General features: G+C 42.5%; 1 protein-coding gene across 2 annotated transcripts in view; it reads right to left on the reverse strand.

Moving 5' to 3' along the window:
- pik3c2a (phosphatidylinositol-4-phosphate 3-kinase, catalytic subunit type 2 alpha) overlaps nucleotides 1–23,358 on the reverse strand; it is a 44,116-nt gene that overhangs the window by 13,106 nt on the left and 7,652 nt on the right. For both annotated transcript variants that reach the window (XM_070971338.1, XM_070971339.1), the window contains exons 3-14: nucleotides 13,992–14,089; nucleotides 12,731–12,891; nucleotides 8,201–8,321; nucleotides 6,833–6,944; nucleotides 6,504–6,583; nucleotides 6,240–6,303; nucleotides 5,201–5,347; nucleotides 5,066–5,099; nucleotides 4,382–4,622; nucleotides 1,113–1,235; nucleotides 808–975; nucleotides 567–684 (exon numbers count right to left, since the gene is read on the reverse strand). In XM_070971338.1, the coding sequence (XP_070827439.1) occupies nucleotides 567–684; nucleotides 808–975; nucleotides 1,113–1,235; nucleotides 4,382–4,622; nucleotides 5,066–5,099; nucleotides 5,201–5,347; nucleotides 6,240–6,303; nucleotides 6,504–6,583; nucleotides 6,833–6,944; nucleotides 8,201–8,321; nucleotides 12,731–12,891; nucleotides 13,992–14,089 (1,467 nt within the window). The remainder of the gene's footprint in view (nucleotides 1–566; nucleotides 685–807; nucleotides 976–1,112; nucleotides 1,236–4,381; nucleotides 4,623–5,065; nucleotides 5,100–5,200; nucleotides 5,348–6,239; nucleotides 6,304–6,503; nucleotides 6,584–6,832; nucleotides 6,945–8,200; nucleotides 8,322–12,730; nucleotides 12,892–13,991; nucleotides 14,090–23,358) is intronic.

Raw genomic sequence — 23,358 nt, forward strand, 5'->3', positions numbered from 1 at the left:
GAGCTTTTCTTCACAAATACCCTAAGTTCTGCTTGTTTGTGAGGAAATGCCTGAGAATAAAAACCAGGTCCAAAGCAAAACTACAAGGCTGTCAATATTACACAGATTGGCAAGAACTGGTATTTATAAAACCACAGTGCTGTTCCCACCATTAACCCTACCAGTACTGCTACTTCTATGACCACCAGTACAGTTATTATTAGATGTACAGTAGACGATTTTGGTGTAGTAGTAGTAGCAGCAGTAGTATTGATATACATATAGCAATATTTGTAGCAGTCATAGTGCATTGATTCTAGTGATCACAGAAATAGTGCAGTAGTGGTTCTGTTGCAGCCATGCTAGTCATGATAAAAGAATAAGTTGAAATGGCAAAAGACCACTAACTACTACTGCTACTGTACTGCAATGACTATCATATTTACTGCCAAGTTATACTCCAAGATGATCATAAGTGCTACCACCAAGTCTGACAACACTATAAATACATAATGAATGCTCGTAAAAATAAAACCACTACAAATACTAATGCTACTACTAGAGATGCTACTAACACCAGCACCAACCTGTAGTACTATTCTCTCTGTAGGCACCCTCTTCCGGCTGCCTGCAGAGCCGACGGCTGCAGCAGCTCCCTGGGCAGATGTCCACAGACACAACAACCTACTGCCCCTGGCGAGAACCCTGCAAACCACAACAACAAAACCAAAAGCAATCAAAATAAGCAAGTAAGTAAAGCTAAACTTAACTTTGCTGACTGACCAATGTGTGCCATGTGTTTAAGATAAAATATTCCTCTCTCCTCACCGTCTGAAGTCAAAGAGCGGCATAGAGACTTTGCCCAGCAGCTCTGGAGCTTTCCTCTGTTTGTTGGAGTCTGGGGAGCCGCTAGCATTCTGGTTCAACACCCCGAACAGAGTCAGACTCAGTATGGACTCCAGCGGGAGAACAGCTACTGCTATGGGGAAGTTGATCCTGAGGGAGACGAGAAAGGTGTTGGCAGTGTGGAGGGACAGTACAAACGGCATGTTGTTGCTATAATCGGAGGAAATTTCAACTTGCAAATAAATGGAGTGAAGGGGGGGGGGGGATGAGCCAAGGCAATCACTCACAGTTCATCCCATTTGATGTGGTAGAAGAAGCTTTTGTATGTGCCCACTCTCTTGGATTGGACCGGTTTAAACAGGTTCTTGCCATTGTGCGTGAGGGAACACATCAGGAAGTACTTCTCATAACTGCAACAAAACAACACAATAAGTTTTACTACTGTGTCTACGTGTCTCTTCGTCAGCACCAACTGGCAGATTGAGGCTCTGTCACATCTTTATACAGACTGGAGATTTGAAGAAACCGTTAGAACTCATTTTGCACATTTAGCTGTTTCAGTTAGTTTGTTTATAATCTGAGACACCATGCGCATGCCTGCCCTTTTTCTGCAAAGTCCTGTGTCACAGAATTAGAACTACACATACTTCCATTTGGGAGCACGGGGGGGGAGTGCCTTGCTCAAGGGCAACTCATTGGTAAGTATTATTGAGGCCTGAACACCCACACAGGTGTTTTCAGTTATTTTGCTTAGACCTCAGTGATTCTAAGCTTGATATTTCTACAACCTTTTTTTTTTTTTTTAAATTATTTATCCAGGGAAGCGACACTGTACCTACCAACACAGGCCTGAGAAAAGGTCTAATCTGGCAACACAGGTGACTGAAAATACCTGTTTGGGTGGATTGTGCAGGGGCTTTAGGACTATGGAGTATGGAGTGCAGTCACACAGATGCACACACATCCGTACCTGAATCATCTAATACAACCACAGTCTGGTCCGCTGGTCACTGAGCAGCTCCACTGGAGCAGCTGCAGTTATTTCTGCACCTCGATTTATCCTGCCAGTGCAGGGATCAGACCGGCGACCATCTGAGACTCACAGGAGGTCACCAAACTCCACGCACTAATAGACCTTCCTCACTGCAGACATTTGGACTTGGTATCATAACATGCAGGGCAGTGAGGAAGATGTCAGTCACACTCCCACATAGGCCTGAGAAGAGGAAGAGGTCTAATAAAGGCAGCCTGTGTGGGTAGACAATGGCTGTGTAAAGATTTTAAGGCTATACATGCATACAGCTATTTATTACCTTGCCACTAGATGCTTGCAAATATATACAGCACCATAACTTTAACACAGTAAGATGTCTATGTAATATTAACAGAGGCTAACATGATGCATAAAAAAAGACAAGACACACAGATAAGAGGGATTTATATTTCCAGATGTGAGGGAATAAAATGTGAACAAATCACTCACATCCTGCATTTACTTTAGCTGCACGACTCAGCCACGCATCCAAAAATAATGTCTGTGTTTCATTTGGAGACATATGTGAGATATGTGAGTGGAGAGTGAAAATACAAGCACATCAGTTACACATTTTCACCACTACAGGCTTGATCTGCTGCTCAGTGCCATCTGTGCTGGCAGCTCAGCCACTAGTCATGGTGTCTCAATATGCTGGCAATGCTGTGGCATCTACTGAGGCTCCAGATGGATGACACACTGGCCACAATAATGCCAAACATTCGGACCTCAATAAGGGAGCATTATCGTTACGCCACAACACAACAGATATGCCCAGCTACTCGCTCGGGCTGGGAAATACTGTACTCGCTGTGTCCCTCTGGCCTCGGGTTGTGAGTAGCTAAATATTTTTGGAAGTGTCTTTGGAATGAGTGTCACTGCAGCAATGTTTAGTGCTGGCTCAAAATAGCTGCTGGAAGAGGCTATGCTGGAGTAAATAGGCCTGTTATTAGGCAGTTCATCTTGTTGTAAAGGCCGACCAGAAAATTACCATGGAAGAAGGGACAGCAGCAGTTTTTAAAGCTGCCTCCATCTCACAGTTTCTTCATGTTTTTGATTTCAAACAGCTGCATTTTTAATCTGAACTTTATCTCTCGACCAGACCTGGTTAGTTGGAGTTCATCATGATGTACAAGCCTGATTCAAAACAAGTTTGGACACTGTGTAAAAGGCAAATAAAGACAGAAAGCAGTCATTTGCAAATAAACTAAGTAGGAATATCCTTGATACAATCAGGTGTTCACAAAGTGGTGAATGTTACTCCATCCTTGCTGGGAATGGCTGATCACCTGTTACCAAAGAACCTGTTTACCTTTTGGAGCATTCCACAGCTCTGAGTCTTTTGTTGCTCCTGTCCCAACATGTCTGAAATGTGTTGCTGGCATCAAATTCAGAATAACAGATATTTCGAAAAATCATTATGTTTTATTTATGTTTTATACATAATCGCAATTATTTTTGGGGTTCAGGGTTAAATATACTGACCATGCCTCAGCAATAAAACATCAAGTCATCAGTCTATAGTTGAGGACAACAATGTAAAATGACATTAACCACCTAGACTTCCTGTGCAATTTTTTTCCTACAATATCAAAACCATTTTTCATGTTTCAAACCTACGCCACTGTGGGAGGGTTTGTCAGAAATGTCCTGATCCTGGTCACTGATGCGTGACAGAGCCGGGAATGGAAAATTTGGCTCAGCTCTGTTCCAGACACGCAGCAGATAAAGTCAGGGTGAAACTGGACACTGGCATGGAAAAATAAGACATGGCGAGCAGCACGAGAGCCGTTTGTTTAATAAAAGAAAACAAGACTATCTGCTGTGACAGCACAGCCCGTGACACTATGCTGTGATGTTGTAGTGTCACAAAAATTCTCTCCTTGGTCCTCGCTGCATACCAATACACTGTTATCATTCAAGCTTATTCTAACTGAGCTGAACTGGCTTCCACTGCCTTCTGTCTTCATCTTTGATCCTACCTTGCAGAAGCACAATTAAAAGAAATGTGGGTGGCACTAATAATACTGTTCATGTGGGTGATCACACAGGTACAATGCATGAATAAAGGTTCTCATTATCCTGTGGCAAAGGATGGAGTACTTCAAACATTAACACTTTAAGCTCCATGCTTAAAGTGGTCGTAAACCCTGATGTAACCGTACAGTGATTTACTGTTGTGATGCAGCAGCTACACAGCCACATCAGCGGCATTTCTGAGAGAATTATCCCTGTCACTGATTTTGAAATGAGATCAACATGATCCTTTACGATATGAGCCACAATAAATGATGGTCTAACCTGTATGTACAGTGCGAGCAGTGAAAATTAGAGTGGGTGAGCGTGAAACATTATTTGGCCGAGTGACTTCATCTTCTCACACTCGTATCAGCAAAGCTCAGTGTACAAAACGTGCGAGTAACAGCTTCTCACTGTTAGCCAGCACCGACAAACAAATTTCACCTGTCTCCCAAAAAATAAGTAGAGGAGAACCCAGAGTATGTTCCTCCTCTCACTGTTTACCTGCTGACCCAGTTGGCTGGGATGCCGTGCAAGGCGAACAGAGTGAACTGAAGGTGGTCTGTGGTGCCAGAAGCTTCTTTGCTGCTCCTCCCCTCTACACCTTCTCCATCTGCAGCCTGGGGCAGTGGAGGTGAGCTGAAGGAGGCGGATGGAGGGCAGAAGGAGCGCAGGTAGAGCTTGGCCAGGTCGTACACAGTCTGTGTCAGCAAGGTCATGCTCTCCTCCACAGGACTGCTTTGACCTGTCGGGGTCAGGTAGCAACCAGTGAGTGGTCATAGAGATATCATGGTAATGGTACTGAAGATGTACACTAGCACTGGGATAACTTACTTAAAATTTAATCAGCTTTTCATCAGCAAAGAAAAGTAACTTCAGACACTGTCCTTATTACAGACTTGTCTACAATATATCAGAAAATCATCTCTTTGGGTGTAAGCTCTAATATCTTGTACAAACTGTACATGCTGCTACTCCCAGGTACATAATAAGCTGTCCACTTATGGCCTTTAGTTGTTGCATTTGAATATTACTAGTACATTTTTCTTCCTTTGAACAGCAAGAAATACGGCCAAAATGGTGAAACTCGTCAACCACAATTCTGTGTTGCAAAAGGGTAATAAAGTTGAATTGAATGATGTGAATGTGGATGTTGAGTGTCACTGTGTATATGTCTACAGATCTTACCGTTTGATGATTGACCAGAGGATCTGGACCCCATCTACAAAGGAAAACATGTCCGTCTTCAAAACACACTCTTACATCTAATACTGTGTGTGATTATGTGAGCATTTGTGTACACAGTATAGGTCAAAAGCCCACCTTGGGTGAGCGTGTCCTGGGCAAATTGACAGAGTGTCGCAGCCTTTTGACAGCCTCTGTGATGGTTTGGGTCTCTACCTCATCCAGAGCACAGCACAGGTTCTTCAAAGTCTGCACCAGCCGGTCCACTGTCTTATACTGCGTACTCTGAACAGAGATACAGAGCAGGTTGCTGCAGCGCGTGTTACACATCAATCTGCACATAGCCATATTAACCTGTGAAAGGGATATCCTCCTGACGTGTGCTTTTGTTTTCAGCTTGTCTTTAAACAGTAAAACCCATTGTTTAAGAGAAGAACAAAACTTCAAGAGGTCTCTGTGAGAGGATTACCACCAACAATTCATCAAACAGATTCTCATCTAAACAGCATTTCAAACCAAAGCCAGTCTGATGCGTGTGTACATTTGGACAAACAGGGCTCGAAACATCAAAACACCACACTGTGCAGACTAAATTGCATGTATATTAATTACAGTGCATGCTATGATTGTGTCAAGGCTCACTAAAATAAATCTTGATGCTATTATCAAGTTGAAGCTTGGTTGGGGGTGGGTTGTACTCATTTTAGCCTGCATTCATTTACTCCATAATAACCTACACTGGCTGGAAAACAGATGTGCCATTTCTAGAAAGCCGGCCTTCCAGGAATACGTACTCATTTACAAACATTTATGTGTGAAGTATTTGAATCAACACAAAAAATGTTTGGAGCCTTCCATTATACTACTGAATGAAAGTCTGTTGTGTTTAGGTGCAGCACTGGAAGTGGGACCAGAGGCTAAATGAGTCTCAGTAAACAGGGCAGCTCCACAAAATACTTAACTTTCTGCACAGTGTGGTGCAAATACTGCAGACATTTATATAACTAGCTGGTCTACACATATAAGTTATGCTGTCTTTAGCTGAACACAAAAACTCACTGAGAGACAGGTAAAGATTTCACAGCTCAATGGCAGCATGTTTTCCAAACTTAGGACCTGGAATCATCAAAATCATTCTCCATCCTTTCAATTTACTATCCAGGACCTGCTCATGTACCTCATTTTGAAGGCAGATGTTGACTTGATTGTGATAGCCTTCCAAATAGTCAGACAGGCCTTGTCTGTGAGAAACAAGTGAGAAAAGAGACATGACAGACATTTCGAGGAGCAGAATAGAGATGTGCAACTAAGAGGAAACCAACATGCTAGAAACAGTAAAGTTCTCTGATGGGGAGTCATGCCTCTTCATTACATAATTTCATAACTTCGTAATAACATCTTAAAGATCCATAACTAGGTGCTTTCTACTGAAATCTCATACCTGGTGACATTCTCTTTAAATGGCCTGTCCACTTGGCCCAGGTGCTTCTCTAAATTTATTGGAGAGCTGTCATCTTCCACCTAAACAAATGCAGGCAAGATTTACCAACTCAGCAAAAAGATAAGCCGGTGCTAAAGTCTCAGTTATACGCTGTAAATCATTACAATTATCATTAGACAGGATGAGAATCACGTGTTGTCACTTTGCAGCAGTGGGTCAATAGTTAAAAATGAATCGTAATGACACAATATAAAATGTATTGTGTCACCGTTCAGTAAAATACTCCTATAAAGTTTATATGAGCTCATGTGCTAGCTAGAGTGACTTACAGTGCGTGCCAAGTCTCTTCTCATGGTGGAGTGAGAGAGAAGCTGTAATGTGATCTCATTCTCCCACTTCCTGCAGTTCTGGACGTACTCATGGCTGCCTAGGCTGTGTTTGCTGTGTGTGAAAGGCAAGGTTAAGAAAATCACTATATATATAGGTTGAGGATAATAGTGAGCAGTGACTTAAAAAAAATGACAAAGTCCTTCAATGGAGGGGACTGTGTTGTTTATCATAACTGAAATTAAAGTTCGAACATGGACATTTCCCAAAAATGTAAAATAATATTCAGCCTATTCCAGTCTATTCAGTGTATTTTGGGAGAACACATGATTTAAGTCATATTTGCTCTATTTTGTTTGTATTTCTGTCACTGACGTCTGGAGAGGTGTTGAGGCCACTTACCAGGACCTGAAATATCAAAAATGAGTATTTCTAAACATCCGTGTTTTTAAAAGAACATGTCACTCATTGAAGAGATGCTGTCTGCCAAAGTTTACTTGTTTAGTGTTAAGTCAACCTTGTGTAAATTTGGTCTCAAAGGCAGCCAATCAGGAACCTCTGATCACAGTCAGTGAGGCTACTATAGAGTCAAACATTTTATCAAAAACAGGACAAAAGCCTGTACAGAATGCATTCAGTTGCTGCTTGTTTTAACATGTTACCACACATTACCAAGCAGCTGAGATTTGGCAGATGGTGCACAACTTCAGGCTACATCCTGAGAGCGCTGCCTTTATATATGATGTAATCACTGAATGCATCAAAGCATCCATAAGAAACATGATTTATGTCTTTATATGACGGCTCTCAGTATATGTGCAGGATTTCAAAGCTTTTCTCAAAGTAGAAAAGAAGAAAAAAATCACAAAGCAAAAGAGATCTATAACTGTCTCCATGATTACCACAAGAACTGACAAAAAAAAGGGTGATATATTGAAATTCTCAGTATGGCTAGTGCAAGGTTGTTGACATACAAAACATTCATCTGTTCAGCAGCTATAATCAGGACAGATGACTTAACCCGGCTTTGAATGTTTGGGTGTACGGGGCCTTTAAGTCCTGGTATGGGAGTAACTATTCCCATGGATCTGAGATTAGATGGAGGAGAGAAATTCCATGGTGGAGGAGGGTGCGGGGCGAGATACAGAAACATCAGTCAGTCTACTTTGTACAAGATTTTGAAAGGACGCCAAGATAAGAGTGATAGAGAAAAGATAAAGAGAGGGAAGAGAGGCACCAAGAAAACAAATGAAACCCATCCAAACCCTATGCATAATTAACTAATAAATTGTCCCTAATCCTAAAATGTTGACGTTTTGGAGATTTTTTTATTTATACAGCAGCAACATGAATATTCTGTGTTTACTCACTTCTGCAGCACCTCCTCCCGGCCACAGACTTTGAGCAGGTAGCTGGAGAAGTCGACCTGGTCCAGGTCATCGTGGACCCAGCACAGAGTCTGACTGATCAGCAGCTCCACTGGAGAACTCACTGAGGAGGGAAAAGATGGAGAGACAGACGATGAAGAAGACGGTGATGGAGGCAGAGAGGGAGGGACGGACAGAGGGTGATCAGGGAAATTGATGGAATGAAAGGGAACCGCATGATACCGATGTGAGGGAGGCGCAGTGAAATGGAGAGGCCAGAAAGAAGGGAGGGGTCGGTGGTTGGCGAAAAGAGGGGATGAAGAGACAGAAGAAAAGGGAATATGGAGGAGACCAAAAAGAGACTATACCTCAGTTACAGGACATCAAAAACAAGTGGGAAGCAGCAGCAGTGGTTCAAGTAAAGGAGTAAAGGAGGAGGAATTTGGAATAAATCCCAAACCCATTCATCTATTTTATTAGAAGGGTCAGAGGTCATTTCAGGCTACAATATCGCACACTTCACTAACACATTAAGGTGAGAGTCTCTTCAAAATGACTACAGAGTTTGGCTTGCTAATGGACAAGCATTTGTTGCTATGGAACTGAAGTCTATCTTACAGTCAACAGAATTTCTCTAACCGCAACCATCCTGCCGCGCTTTGAACGGCTCGTGTTTCACTTCAAAACAAAACTGTTCTCGAATCAAAGGAACTGCAGCGGTGTGCTGTGGAGGGACGTTAGATGGGAGGATTTGGGGTTGGCTCTAGGTGTTTGCGTATGCTCCGATATCTGATGTGTCCGGCAAGTGGATGTGGGGAGCGTAACCTGATATGTAGCAGATTATTCCGCTGTTTAGCTACCTAAGAGGTTTTAGCACACTCTCAACCGTGCCTACACACAAACACCAGCAAGACAGATACAAAGACAGATACAGACACTTCATTCAGAGAACCATCTCAGCTTTGGATTAACAGACGTTCTCATAGGCACACAGGGAGGGAGACCACCCCTGGCTCCAGCAATAACAGACCTCCGCCCTTCAGAGGAATGGTGTGTCTTTTCTCACTGCTTAGACCAGTAGCTGTAGCTTGGTGGTACTGCATGGCTGTGGCAGTGGTTGCTGAGGTCGTACATGTGTCAGTGTTTTGTAACAAAGCAATTAGACAGGCCATGCCTCATTTTGCAAGCACTCTGAGGTGGTAAGGGAATTCCCAGCAGGGCATTTTTGAAGGCACCAGTTGAAAGAGGAGAAAATTCCTCCATCGCATGCTGTTAACCAGTTCACACATGGTTTGGGAACGCCATTAGCCTGGTCACATATGGGAAAAATATTGATGGCCAATTTAACACAAACACACACATGTCTAAGGACGGGGGAGCAAAGTGGGGGGTTAAATAAATCTACCACAGTCACAAGAGTAATAAGTAACCCATGATGAGGTTTCACGTCCAATCAGTGTCGTGTAGGATCCACAATGGAAGGGCTGGAGGGAGGAAGCCAGAAGTCACTCAACACTTGTCATATCCACAGGACCCAATATATATCAGATGTAAAAGAGGAATGATCTAAGTCCTACATGAGTCAGAGGAAACATATTTCTGCTTCTGTAACAAGTCCAACTGTCAGACACAGACAGGGTGTTCAAGGCTGAAATGCATGCAAATATATGAATTCAGCATACTATGGCAGCTTCAGAGACTGCATCGGGCTAAGACCTTATCTCATGTGCTTGTCTTTTTCAGTTCAGCATTCTCAGTCTATGGTTGAAATCTCCTGTGTGTCACACCCCATGAATGCAAACAAACCAACACGTTGTCCTTCAACATCTTCACACAAACTGTTAAAAGATGCATCATTCCTTTATCACGTTTGATCGTGGTGCAGGTTTTAAAGGGCTGTTACGGCTTTTTAAAATCACAGTTGCCAGTTTGTTAGGTAGACCCTGCTAAAACTAATGAAGTGTAACACAACAGTCCTGAAATAAAGCCTGCTGATCATTTTGGAGGCTGTAGTCTGTGGTGCTGTTGAACTGTGCTGCATTTAACAGAGAGGGGATTCTGTTATTTAGTCTACCTTCACTGATATAGATGAGCTAGATAACATCATACAAACACATGTCAGCTGTGTCAAATTCCTGCACTTTTTTGCACTTGGAGAATGAAAAGGTTCAGTGAGGTTCTTGTCCTTACGTCTGAAAGGAGAAGCATGGTGGTGTTCCCTCCTCTTCAACACCCTCTCAGCCGCAGACAGTAACCTGAGCCCAACTCCCTGCATTTCCTCCCTCTGTCACTCTCCCGTCATCTATTTGATCTATTTTACAATATATCAAATGTTCTTAATCTGTCTCATTTTCATGTTTTCTCTGCATCTTTGCCGCTTTCTTTCTTCATAAATCTCATGCTTTAATTTCACTCCCAGTTCTATAAATTCATTTTCTTCCCTGACTCTCTCCCTTTGTATTTCTCTCTGCTCTTACTCTCCCTTCCTCTGTGTTCTTTCTCTCTTTTGTATGTCTTTCTATGCATTGCTGTTCCATCGCTCACTTCTTCAATCCCCAGAAGCCTAGTAGTTCACAGCCAAGCCCTGGAAGAATTGACCGTCTTTCTTTCTGCCTGCTCCCTAGAAAACGGGTAAAGGCAAAGACTAAAAGCTACAACAGAACGACAGAAGCAATAACGACAATATATTTCAGAATATCCGAAACTGCCTTTGCATAGATTTCAACTACTCATTAACCTACGTCATTCTTTACTCAACTATATTCATCATTGTTTGTTCATCACTTACCTACAGTAATTACACAAGACAATCAGCCACAAGTACATGTATTAACCTTTTGCAATATTTCTTATGTCTCATGTTAATCTGCATATAATCTTTGAGATGATTCCAGGATTAAGGGACTAAGAGGGACAACAAAGCAAGACAGAGAGGAAGAAAGGGGAAGCAGGGATGAAGAGATGCTGCATGGGAACAAGGGTGGAGGAAAATACTGTCATGCATGAGAAGTGGGGGGGGAGCAAACTGAGAAAAAAGAGAAAGAGGAGAAAGGATGGTAAAAATAAAATGGACATAAAAAAAAACAGAAATACAAAGGAGAGACAGAAAGAAATGAAGAATTAGAAAAAGGAGGACAGTGCAAAAGTACCCTTCCTGTCCTCTAGCTCTCTCTATCCTTCTATCCAAGCTTTGAGCAGAACTGAGGCCTATTGTTCCAGAGAGCAGATTCCAGCAGTGTCCAACCAGAGGAATCCAAACAGCAACAATGTGGGTCAACACGCTGCTGACAACATAGGAAGTCAACCAGGAACCAACTAACTAGACATCATACTAGGAATGAAGGAAGCATTTCTAGGAAGTGACCGTGGCAGTGGGAATATAGGAGGTAAACTCAGCAGAAGCAGGAAGACGAGGTAAACTGGGTCAATGCAGGAACACAGGAACGTACGATCAGGCTGTAGAATGAGGAAAGTAATAAATATACTTCCTACAGGTTGTTAGTGTTGAGCTGGGCTATACAGAATGATGTCTGGGTCAGTAGGACAGTCTGTTCCATACAAACACTACACACAGAGTGTCGAGGACTTGCTAATGCATTATGGGTTAGCTGGTATACAAGAAACAATTCAGCGCAAATGTCACTGAATATATAGAGAGAAAGGGGAGAGCATATTACACACACACGCACACGCACACGCACACGCACACACACACACACACACACACACACACACACACACACACGCACACGCACGCACACACACACACACACACACACACAGAGTGGCCTAATGCTGATCCTCAGGGACTTGCACAGACGGTGGTGAACTTGGTCATACAGTTGGAATAATATGTCTAACAAAAAAGCCCACTGGATTGGCTGACAGCCTCCAGTGGTGTGCTTCAAGTCCCAAAAGACATGTCAATCACAGCGGTTGTAGTTGTGTGTGTATATAACGAAGGGTTAGCCAACAACAGTTCCCCAAACACGCAGGAAAGGAAACCAAAAATCTTGGTGGGTCCTTGAAAAAACTAAACAAAAAAAAAACAGACTGCAGTCCCTTTTGCCCAACATGGCTCCTCGACGGTGAGGGGACAACCCTTTATTTGTGCGGAAAAGGAACAAAGTGTACTTCCCACGACAGAAAAAATGAAAGGAAAAAGAAAAAATGAGGTGGGGAGGGGGTAAAGAGTTTGGCAGCTGTGAATGTCGTTTCCTCCTTCAGAGCTCTCATATCTGCAATCTGAGCTGCTCACTCTTAAAGGCAAAGCGGGCACAAGGTTTCAGGCTGACTTAAAGGTGATGGCGTGTCTTCTGTATAGTGGATTTTCTACACTTCTTAACAGTGGGCCATTCTTGCAATTAATCGTATGTACATTCTAGAAAAAAAAGTTGTTTAATATCTCTAAAACACAGAGGAGGAAGGCTGAAATCAGCCTAATTCAAATGTAAATACCCTGACATCAGGACTTGTGTTCAGTGTGTTCTAGTGTCACAGGAGTTATAGACAGTCTTATCACTGGATGCTTACCGTCACAGGTGAAGGTTACAGGCTGCTGAGATTCAGAGATTTCAATAGAAACCTTGACAGAGCAGCTATTGTCGCCTCCAGTGTCTCTCTGGGTAATGACAGGGCTTAGGACGAAGCCTGGGTTGGTGGACATGTCGCCATGAGGGAATTTGGAGCGCAGGCTGGTAGGAAAAAAGATGACAACAGAGCCAGAGTCAACTTTTTTTTTTGCATATTTTGGTCTACTTGGCAAGCGAAAACAAATCAGGGGCAGCCAGAGCCAGCTTGGCATATGGATCAGATCGCTTGGATGAGACTGCTGGATGCATCGTGGGCAGTAGAACAGGAACATTGGAAGGAGGGCAGAAGAAGAGGAGGAAAAATACACACACTGATATGGTTATATAAATCACTGGGAATTTACCATTACCATATTACTCTGTTCTCCCAAGTGGAAATAGCTTCCAAAAACAATAAGCCATCATTAGCTTGTAATTTTGAATGATTGATGCTTTTGGCTTGGGTAGTAGGGTAAAAGATCATGAAAATGCTCTGAAATTATTTTAACATTATTCATTCACATTCTTACAAGAGGTTAAGTTCCTTTTAATTGCAAACTATGCAGAGTGAGTGTTGACCAGCAAGCAGGCAGCGAAGACGCTGGGCAGACAGCGGGCGTTGACTCTGCTATTGTCATGAAAGTGGATTCCCTGAACGCAGCTTAATCATCACTCCACCCAAACTAACTACTGGAGTGAGAGTTTCTGGACAGGCACAGGAAACACAGAGCTTCAAAACATGCAATTATGTGTATGTATGCATGAAAATGTATACGTGTGCATTTACGCTCATATACAAGCAAGAAAGAGAATGCTATTTGTAGCCATGCTAGCGGCAATGTTGGTGCAGACTATTAGATGGACTGCCAAGAAATTTTCCACAGAGGGTGAATCCTGATGACTTTGGCGATCCCGACTTTTCCGCTAGGTCCAATTTTCACTTCTCCTGTCCAATTCTCATGCGGCTATTACTTTCCTTGCCTCTAGGTGGCGTCGTCATATCTAAAGATTTAAACTGTCTGTTAGTATTGGTGTATACTATAGGTGGCACAGGGTGGCAGACGTGGGACTGCAGTTTGAGAGTTTGTGAGACAGCGGGAAGGTGAGATCCATAAGATGCTTCACATGTATAAGATGTCGTTATTAATGTCAAAATGTTACAAAGAAGGTCAATAACACTCAAAGGAGATTGTTTATGTACACGCCAACAAGAAGGAGCTTACGTTGCTACGTCTTCACAGAAGGCGACAACCTCCAGGTTTTGAGCGTCTTCTTCTTCCAGGGCGGCATTCTTCACCAGACCTTTTCCTTTCCCCTTTTCCTACAGGAGCAAAGAGTTGGACAAACACAAACACACAAACAGAGTCAGGGAAGCAGAAAAATATATCTGAGTCATATGCTTAGAAACAGAAGCAAGCCAGATGGAGATAGGCAGCACAGTTTAACTGGACTGACTGTGACAACAAAGCTTCGAGTCTTTATGGTGATTTGTGTTTGGGGATCACTGAAGGGACAGTTTCATTAAAAACACCTCAGAGCTATGAATCCTACAGTGTGAATAAACACGTCAGCAAGAGAAAAGATTTGACTCAAAAAGACACACACTGAGGTCTCCAGCTCTTTTATGCCTTTGTCTCTTAAATTCATGAATGAAAAGCATTCGTTAAACATTTCATTATGGTTCAGTCTTTTAAGTGTAAATTTTGATTTTAAGAGTCTGTCTGGCACACACAGTAATGATTGCATCCTTCAGAGGCTGAGCTAGACTCCTCTTATAGTGAAAAAAGTTTTACAACACAGGGAGGAAATATTTCTTCTTTATCTTTTTTCTTTTATTTATTTTTTCTCAAACATTTTAAGAGTCATGTTGAATGATTTGTAAATCTGTCTTTCTCTTTCTCTCTCTCTCTCTCTCACACACACACACACACACACACACACACACACACACACACACACACACACACACACACACACACACACACACACTGTGTGTAGGGTAAGGCTCCATTTCCTGGAGCCTTACCCTAACCCTAACCCTAACCACTATCTGCCTATTCCTAACCCTGTACCTAACCTAACCTTACCTAACCCGTAACCCTATCCTCAGTCTGCACCCTAAAATTTAATGATTTACATTAAGGGGACCTTCATTTTGTCCCCATAAGGGAGGCGAGTCCCCACAATGTGACTGTGTAAACAGATTTTTGTCACACACACACACACACACACACACACACACACACACACACACACACACACACACACACACACACACACACACACACACACACACACACACACACACACACACACACACACACACAGCTCCCTTTCCTGGAGGCTGGCTTGTTGCTGGGAACTCGCAGTTATGCTCAGCTCTTAACTGCTGTTTTACTGCCAGTGGCTGAAGAATGCACTTCCTGTGGCACAGGAAATGAGGAGTGAAAGAGTCCCGCCCCTTCCTGCGCCAGGCTCAGTCTGCAAAAGTGCTCTGTCACGGCTTGGAAATCTGTGACTCTGACATCACTCCCGATGAGGGAGAGAGGGGTTTGAAGACAGGGCAGGAGAGGAAGGGGAGAGAGAGAGAGAGGGAAAAGGAAATGTTGGAATGTTATAATAATAGCTTATTCCTCTCCTCAGAGACTTGTGGGAGATGTTGAACCTGGAGTTCTTTGATAAGCCCAGGGGGCATAGAGCTGGCTTTTCATGTGCAACGACAATGAGATGGGACAACTAAAAACTTTTTTTTCCCCAAGTGTAAGGTCAACTTAACTTCTATGGTTCCAGTTTTACGACCACACCATCACAAGCTGCTCTTAGAATTTGAGGATCTTTGTCTGTCCTCAAATTCCTTCAGTTTGGAATCACACCTTAGCCAGTTAAGAAATACTTCAAATGATGGCATGTCCTCAAAGAATTTAACTTAGAATCCATCAAATCCAGCGAAGAAGATCGTATGGATTGATGTTCTGGACACAAGATTATGGCTAAATAATTAAGAAGATTATTGATTGTTGATTATTCTGACATTTATTTTCTTGATTAATCGACTAAAGATCTGGTGCGTAGGATTTAGCGGCATCTAGTGGTGAGGTGACAAACTGCAAAATGACTACCCTTTACCTCACCCTCTCCTACAGCAGTCACTAAAAAGCATAAAAGTCTCTCTCTGGAGCCAGTGTGATGTTTGTCTGTTCTACCGTAGAAACATGGTGGTGCAACATGGCAGACTCTGTGGAAGAGGACCCGCTCCCTCTGTAGATATGAAGAGCTCATTCCAAGGCAGTGAAAACACGACCATTCTTATTTTCGGGTGATTCTGCCAATAGATCCCCCTGAATCCTACACGCTGGATCTTTCATTCTCGGTGTCTTAAATGTCAGAGAATAGTGAAAAATGTTGATGACTTTGGAGAAGCTGGAAGTAAAGAATGTCTGACATTTCTGCTCCAAACATTACTGAAACAAATCCTTGGCAACATAGTGGCCAATTAATATTCAGTTGATTTATTCATTGAGTCATCATTTCAGCTCTGCACAAAATGCAATCAATTGATTCTGCTTGTCATAAACAAACCAAGCGGTTAAGACACATATAACCACAATGTCGCCAGTTCAATTCCAGCCAGAGATCTTTGTTGCACGTTGAACCCTGTACTTGCTTCCCTTTATTAACACCAATAAAGGCACAATGCCAAAAAATCTTGAAATGAAAAAACAAGAATGCCAACCCTGCTTCACAAGATCACAACATTCATCATGTTAATCCTGCTTTATCATCAGATCCAAAGCTCTGCAGCCCCAAGAGCAGAGACTACTTGTTCAAAAGTGGGGAGCTGACCTGACTTAACAGCAGGAGATCTCTCAAAGTCAGCATGGAGCTTGGAAAGGAGGCCAAGCCTGACACCAAACCACCTGCATCACCCAGCAAGGGAGAGAGGAGACTGATTCTCTCCATCTCAATTTTTCATTTCAGATTTAGCCTTCCGAGTGCTTTTAGTGATTCAATAAGATTAGCAAAGATTAGCAGAAAACCACATAAAACTCAATAAACGGAGCAAGGCGACAGAGGTATGGAGGGAGAGAAAAAGATGGAAAACGAAAAGGGGAAGAGGGTGAGAGATTAAAAAACAGAAGGTCAAAGAGGGAAAGTAAGGGAGAAGGGAGACTAACAGAGCGCATTAGCTGTGTTTATGTTTGCAGTCAGGACCGCCTCAGCGAAAACAAACATGGGCAGATACTCCAATGAGGCCGTGTTAGCGGACTGTCGCACGACAACACACACAGACACACACAAACACACGCAGCAGGCTGTACAGCGGGATAGGCCCATCTTTGTTTCACTCTATCAATTTTGTCGGACCCGGGCGGAGAGCTCCTGGTATCTGAAGTCATGGGAATGGCTCCATATGATTCACATGTTGACTAATCCTTCATCCTTTCTCTGCTTGTACCGATGTGTCATGGTAATACCAGGAACATACTGCGGAACATAAAGGAAGATTATAAGAGGACACTGTGGTATGTGAGCAGAGCTGGTGCATGACAGAGATCTGAACGGAGACGACTATAATCGACAAAAGTCAGCTGCAGACTGTGTGATTCTGAGTCATTTCACAGCCAGTTAGGGCTTTAAACCCTCACTGTGTACAAACTGATGCTCCAGTTATCTAATTTATAGACTCCTAGTTTTACACATTAGCAATTAATCTGTCTTCGGCTAAGAATTTAAGCTTTTTTAGCCTACAATTCACCACTGATGGGAATTTCTTACAACATTCTGAATGATGGATTTCCTGCATTTTCCACACTAAAAGTAGACAAGACAAGGAGTTGTCAAAAATTATTTTTCCACACTTTCCAAACCTGCTGAGCACTCTGACGTAACTGCCCCGACAAATGTTTAAGTTGGCAAGATTGGAGTGTGGAAAATAGGTGTTTTTGTCCTGGATGTCCTGCATCACTCAGCTGGCCACACTGTGCTCCATGTGAGACACGATCAATTAGGAAACATGTGACTCCTGCTTTCACAAACGACACAGAAAACTATTCATTCTATTTTTCAAGGGTAACTTCATAGTTGACTGAAGAGAATGCTTTAGACATACAGAATTATAATATTTACAACAACTTACATCTGGAGAACAGGATTTGTGAGCCAGGGCGTCTCTGCAGCTCTACATTACATCATTATAATGCTGCTTTTTAATGACCTTTTATCAAAAAGCTGCAGCTTCTGTGATTTGGATATTGCACTTGGCCATGTTGCAATTTTGATAATGTACCAATGTACCAAATTTCTGTTTGTTACTGTTTACTGTATTCACTACCTGAACCAGGGCCAGACAGCTTCTACCCTCCATCTCTCACAGGCTTTTGTGCTTGTTTCCGATGCTAAAAAAAAAAAAAAAAGAAGAAAGGCTTCATCAAAAACTGTTGTGTTGTCCCTCGAGTTCAACAGAGGGGGACATGGTCAGCTTGAGGCTGTGGTGTCTCCCATGGGGCACAGACACGCAAGAAGGGCTGACTGAGTACAGTGGCGAAACCGAAAGGCTTAACCAACCGCAGCCTCGACTGGTGGCTGGGTGGTAATTCCAAGCCTGACATCGGCATCGAGTTACAGTGCGTATCTAGACATAAGACACCACCTTGCGTCTCTGTGCCAGCCCAATGAAAATGACCTCACACTATCCACAGGAAACCTGCACTCAATACTCACAAGCCACTGTCGATATCTGAACAGCCTGCAAGTTTTAAAAACCCAGAAAATACACAGCAACATATGATGGTTAGTTAACCATCAAAGTTTTAGCCTCTTAGGTTCGCACTGTGGCAACAAGGAAAATGTACTACAGTTACTTCAGGCTTCATTTCATTAGTGTGGGAAATGCTGAGTGATGCTGTCATGCTGATCCAGCACTTACTGAAGAGATCTAGATTGATTTTAATGGGTTGTGGATACTCAGCAACCTCTAACTGTCCACTAAAATGTTTTTGACTGCATACATCAACATAGCTCTTCATCGTTCAGTGAGGCTTGGTGCGAGTGAGAAGCTCCGTAGTTAAATCAGAGGAACCAGCTGCTCAGAAAAACATGAAGCAACTTCTTCTTTCGAAAAGGAAGTGACTGACTGCTAACTAACTCATGCTTCCTGAGATAAAATGAAATCTCTGCCTCCAAGGGGGACTGACTGACCGTCACATAGACGCTAGGATTAGTTGGCTATTTGGTAACTGGAAGAAATTTCAGTTACAAACACTTAACACTCAACAGTCCTGACACTCTTTGGCATGCTTTTCTCTGAAACATTATATCCGTCAACCTATTCCCAAAACACGTTAGCAAGGTTTTCATAATGTGCGTTAGTATCTGTTTTCTACCTGCTTCCTCACTCCATCTTCCACAATGTGTCTCCTGTTTTCTGCCAGTAAACAAGGTCAAAGGTTAGGAGACATAGAGCTGTTTGCCCAGTGAGTCACACAGTTAACTGGAATGCATGCCACATCCCTGAACTACACCAAACTTTTAACCCTACAATCTGTCTGCTGGAACAAAATGCAGGCAGTGTTGAGTATGCTGCAGCCTGACATGCTTGTGCTTAAGGTGCAATTAAATGATAATAAAAGAAAACGGAGCAGAGTCTGGAGTGGGATGCTGTGGAGGTGTGAGAGACGGAAACAAGCTGCTGGAGGTCTTCTAATCTGTGGGGAAGGAGAGATTTGACCGTGTCTTAGGCTGGAAAAATGTGCACTGCATGCTGGCATACTGTCGGTTTCAGTTTCACACACACGCATATCTTGAATCACAACATATGTTCAGATAAAAACAGCCAGTTCAGATAAAAATCAGTCTGCAGGACATTTTGAAGGGAAAGTGCAAGAACAAACAGGCACAGACATGCTCTCTCAAACTGCAATGAAAGGCTGAGCAAAATACTTCAGTGTGTGCTTTAAAACTACTTCCTCAAATTTAATCCAGCTGATTGGTTTATGTGGCTTACTACATAATCATTATCTCCGTTAACCGCAGTCACACTGAGCATTATCAGCAGTTAGTTACTGAAAAACTGGTATTCATAAATGAAATAGATCAATAGTCAGTTAGTAAAATGATCAAATCTGCTTCAAATTTTCCTGCAGCTTTCATCAATTTGCATAGTTAAGGACCATGAAGCTGGATTCAGTCCAGACTACTGTTTGTATGCATGTATCTCACTAAAAATCAACCACCACCATCTTACCATTTCTCCTCTGGTTTTGAAGATCTACTGCACGACTAACACTTCTTGAAAGAAGTGTGAGGATAAGTAGCACAAATCTGTGTTGCCAGACATGGCCATGTGTGGTAAATGACGCATCAACGCTCAGCGCTGCTTTGCAAACAGTACGAGCCAGGTCTGAACAGGCATTGGTGCTGTGAGGCGTGACGGCTAAACTGGAGATAGAGTTATTTGTTTGACTGATTATCACTAACCTACAGCTTCATATCCAAAGGCCAAAGCCAGGGATTAGTAGTCAGGCACAACAGGCAGCCGGTGAATGGAGGGAGAGAGACTGATGGTGTGGAGAACAGTAGATAGTGACAGAGATGAAGAAATTAATTGTGACACTGTAAAGACAGAAGAAGAGACAGTAAATATAGAAAGAGATAAGAAGAAAGGAGTAAAAACTGAGAGAACGTATGAGACGGAGGGAGTGGGAGACAAATTCACACCATAGACTAAAGGAAGAGAATGAGACATACAGTAGAGGTGGTGTGACTCCATGGTCGATAGCCCAGCTCTGACTAAGTCTCCAAGTTCAAACTCATTTGTTCCATTTTACACCCCTCTGCCCACACGACCACATCTTACACTGCACTCTTGCCAACCACAACAAGTTTTGCCAACTTCAGGCTGACTTACAACCATCCAAATCTTGGAAATAACAGATTTGGAAAAAAAAAAAAAACCCAACAACTTCTTGGGACACATAATTGCAAGTCAAACAACAGCAAAACAATTACAATCATGCCTAGTGCAGTCCCTTGAAATTTTTGCCTTTTGTTAATAAAGTTTGTCCACGTTTACATCTACTTTCGGTGTAATAGGAGTTAAACTTGAGTATGTGGGTAGATAAAAGAAAATCGGTTCCTTTTAAAGAGGCAGCTCCTCAAGGGATTCTGCTAGGCCACATGTTAAACCAAGTTCAGTTTCTCCACATTTGTCAAGATTAGGGCCAACAACCTGGTAGTATTTGCTTCCTCAGTGAGACTCAAATAAAATACTGTGCTCTTTTCTTTCCAGTTAAGATGAAATGTTTTTGGAAGAGTATAGAGATTATTTACAGTATGTGAAAACCAGTGTTTTCAGACCATGTTGTGGGGCAGTGGAGGATTTCATTAAGCTCTTAGAGCAAGGGTCAAGAGGTGTCTTATGTCTGGATCTGTTCTGTAACTCAACACCAGTGTCGCTAACTGATCATCCCACACATAGACTGTATCGGCTGAAACAGCAGAGCTGTTTTTGTCTGTTGTACTTTCATAAAAACAGAGGTGGGTGTTTACAGTCATTGCTGACATTTATTGATGGGAAGTTGGTGCAATAAACCAATCTAGAATCAGATGTTACAACAAGTAAGTAAAAGAGCAGTCTGTAACAGCATTAATGCACCACGTCATCAATAAACAACAGTACCACACAATGATAAAGCAACTTTGACAACAATAAAACAAGACACATTTACTACCAAGGGTTAACTAGCTCAAGCAAGTTTCAAATCTAGATAAGATAATATCTTTAATTCCATTCTGAAATTAATTGAAAACAGAGGCTGTTTGAAATGGCAGGGAAACCATTCAAACTAAAACATAAGTGCATAATGTTTTTGCAGCAATGTAAATTAGCAGCAGAGCGGTTAATCGCGTTGACACTTGGCATTCTAAGACAATCAGCATCGGCCCAAGCCTGTGCTCACGAGGCAGATTAGACAAAAAATGTCAGACATGTCAGAGACAATGCACATTTTTTACTTTCAAACATTTATCTGCGCACAAGTGAGTAACACATTAGTGCTGACCAAAGCATTAACCACAAACAAAAGGGATGCCGCTGGGTGACATATTTTATCAGATGCAAAAAAACAACAGCATGAAATTGGCATTATATATTTGCCATGTCTCACTATCGGCATCTGCCATTGAAAAACCTGCATCGGTCGACTACTAATGCACAAGCATACATCAAAAAACATGCAAAACATTGGTTTGGCCTTTTAAGGGAAGCAGGATGAAAACAATTTTCAGGGAACGTCAATATTTTAGTCTTTCTTGGAAAGCAAGGCCAGCGCTCTGCCCTCAACCGAGCTGTGTCATCACTGTGAACCGATTTGCTCAATACGTGTGGTCCACGCAGGCAACTAAAGAAATGCCCCTTTTTAAAAAGACTTGAGGTTTAGCAGCTCCTGGTGTTGTAGCCTCTGTCAGATGGTGTGAGAGCAAGAACATAGGAACATGAAACTAGACTTCCGACCACAGACATCAGCCTCACTGTTTTCAGACTGTTTCGTTTTGCCGTGCTGTTACTGTAGAGCTATACTTAATGTGTTAAGCTATAGGTGCTGCAAACTGAATATTTCAAGCTACTGCTTCATATTAAAAACGTTCCATACACAAACTACTGGAAGTCTTCTGCAGATACAGAAGTTATTGTCTTATTTGCCCACATCACAGGATATCATCACAGCAGCTTTAATTATGGCATGCCACAGGTATCCAAACTTTGTGGAAATACAGCAACTCTCTGCCTTGTGTCGAAATGAGCTTCTGAGGCTGATTTTTTAGGTCGCTCTGGTCGTGCTGTGGGGCATAGGGAAGCTGTACAGGCTTGTTCCTGTTTATAACAACATGGGCGCTGACTGCCAGGCAAGCAGATGGAACAAGAGGAGCAAGCAAACACACATACCATCACCACAAGACGCAGATATAATGAATGCAGACAGAAGTGAGAGTGTAAAGGGACGCAGGTGAAGAACACTGAGTTAAAAGGCTCAATTTATACAAGGCGGTCGTCTGACCAGCAAACACAGGCTTAAACTTAAACATAATATATAGGGAAGTGTACACAAACACTTTCAAAGAGCTCTGTGTACAGACTGGACCAGTTGCCTTTGATGAATGGCGAAGTGTATGTCTGCAGAGTCCCACATAGACTTGAAGGACCTACTGGAACAGTGCAATGAAACCACCCTTGGCTTGTCTTGTTTCTGACCTGTTGCACCACATTTATTTAAATATTGTCACCGTGCTGTACCATAATCTTTCCAAACACCATATTCCAATTGTGTCAAATTTCCTGGTGTTCTGCAAACATGGGGGATTCTGGAAATAAGGGCCTTTGCGCTGCTGTAAAGTTAATTATCACCCTGGTGTGAGAAACACACCACAGAGACCAATTGTTTGGGCATGACACAGAGAAACACAATGAGCAGGAAGTGGGTGTCTTGAAAACTGCCAAAAAAACTGATACAGTGTCCAACACAATAGCCTGCCCAGATCTTAAATATACTCTGTGGAGTTTTTCACCACTGGTGGTCATGTAAAGCAATACTG

This window comes from Chaetodon trifascialis, chromosome 10 (assembly GCF_039877785.1).
Source record: "Chaetodon trifascialis isolate fChaTrf1 chromosome 10, fChaTrf1.hap1, whole genome shotgun sequence".
NCBI lineage: Eukaryota > Metazoa > Chordata > Actinopteri > Chaetodontiformes > Chaetodontidae > Chaetodon > Chaetodon trifascialis.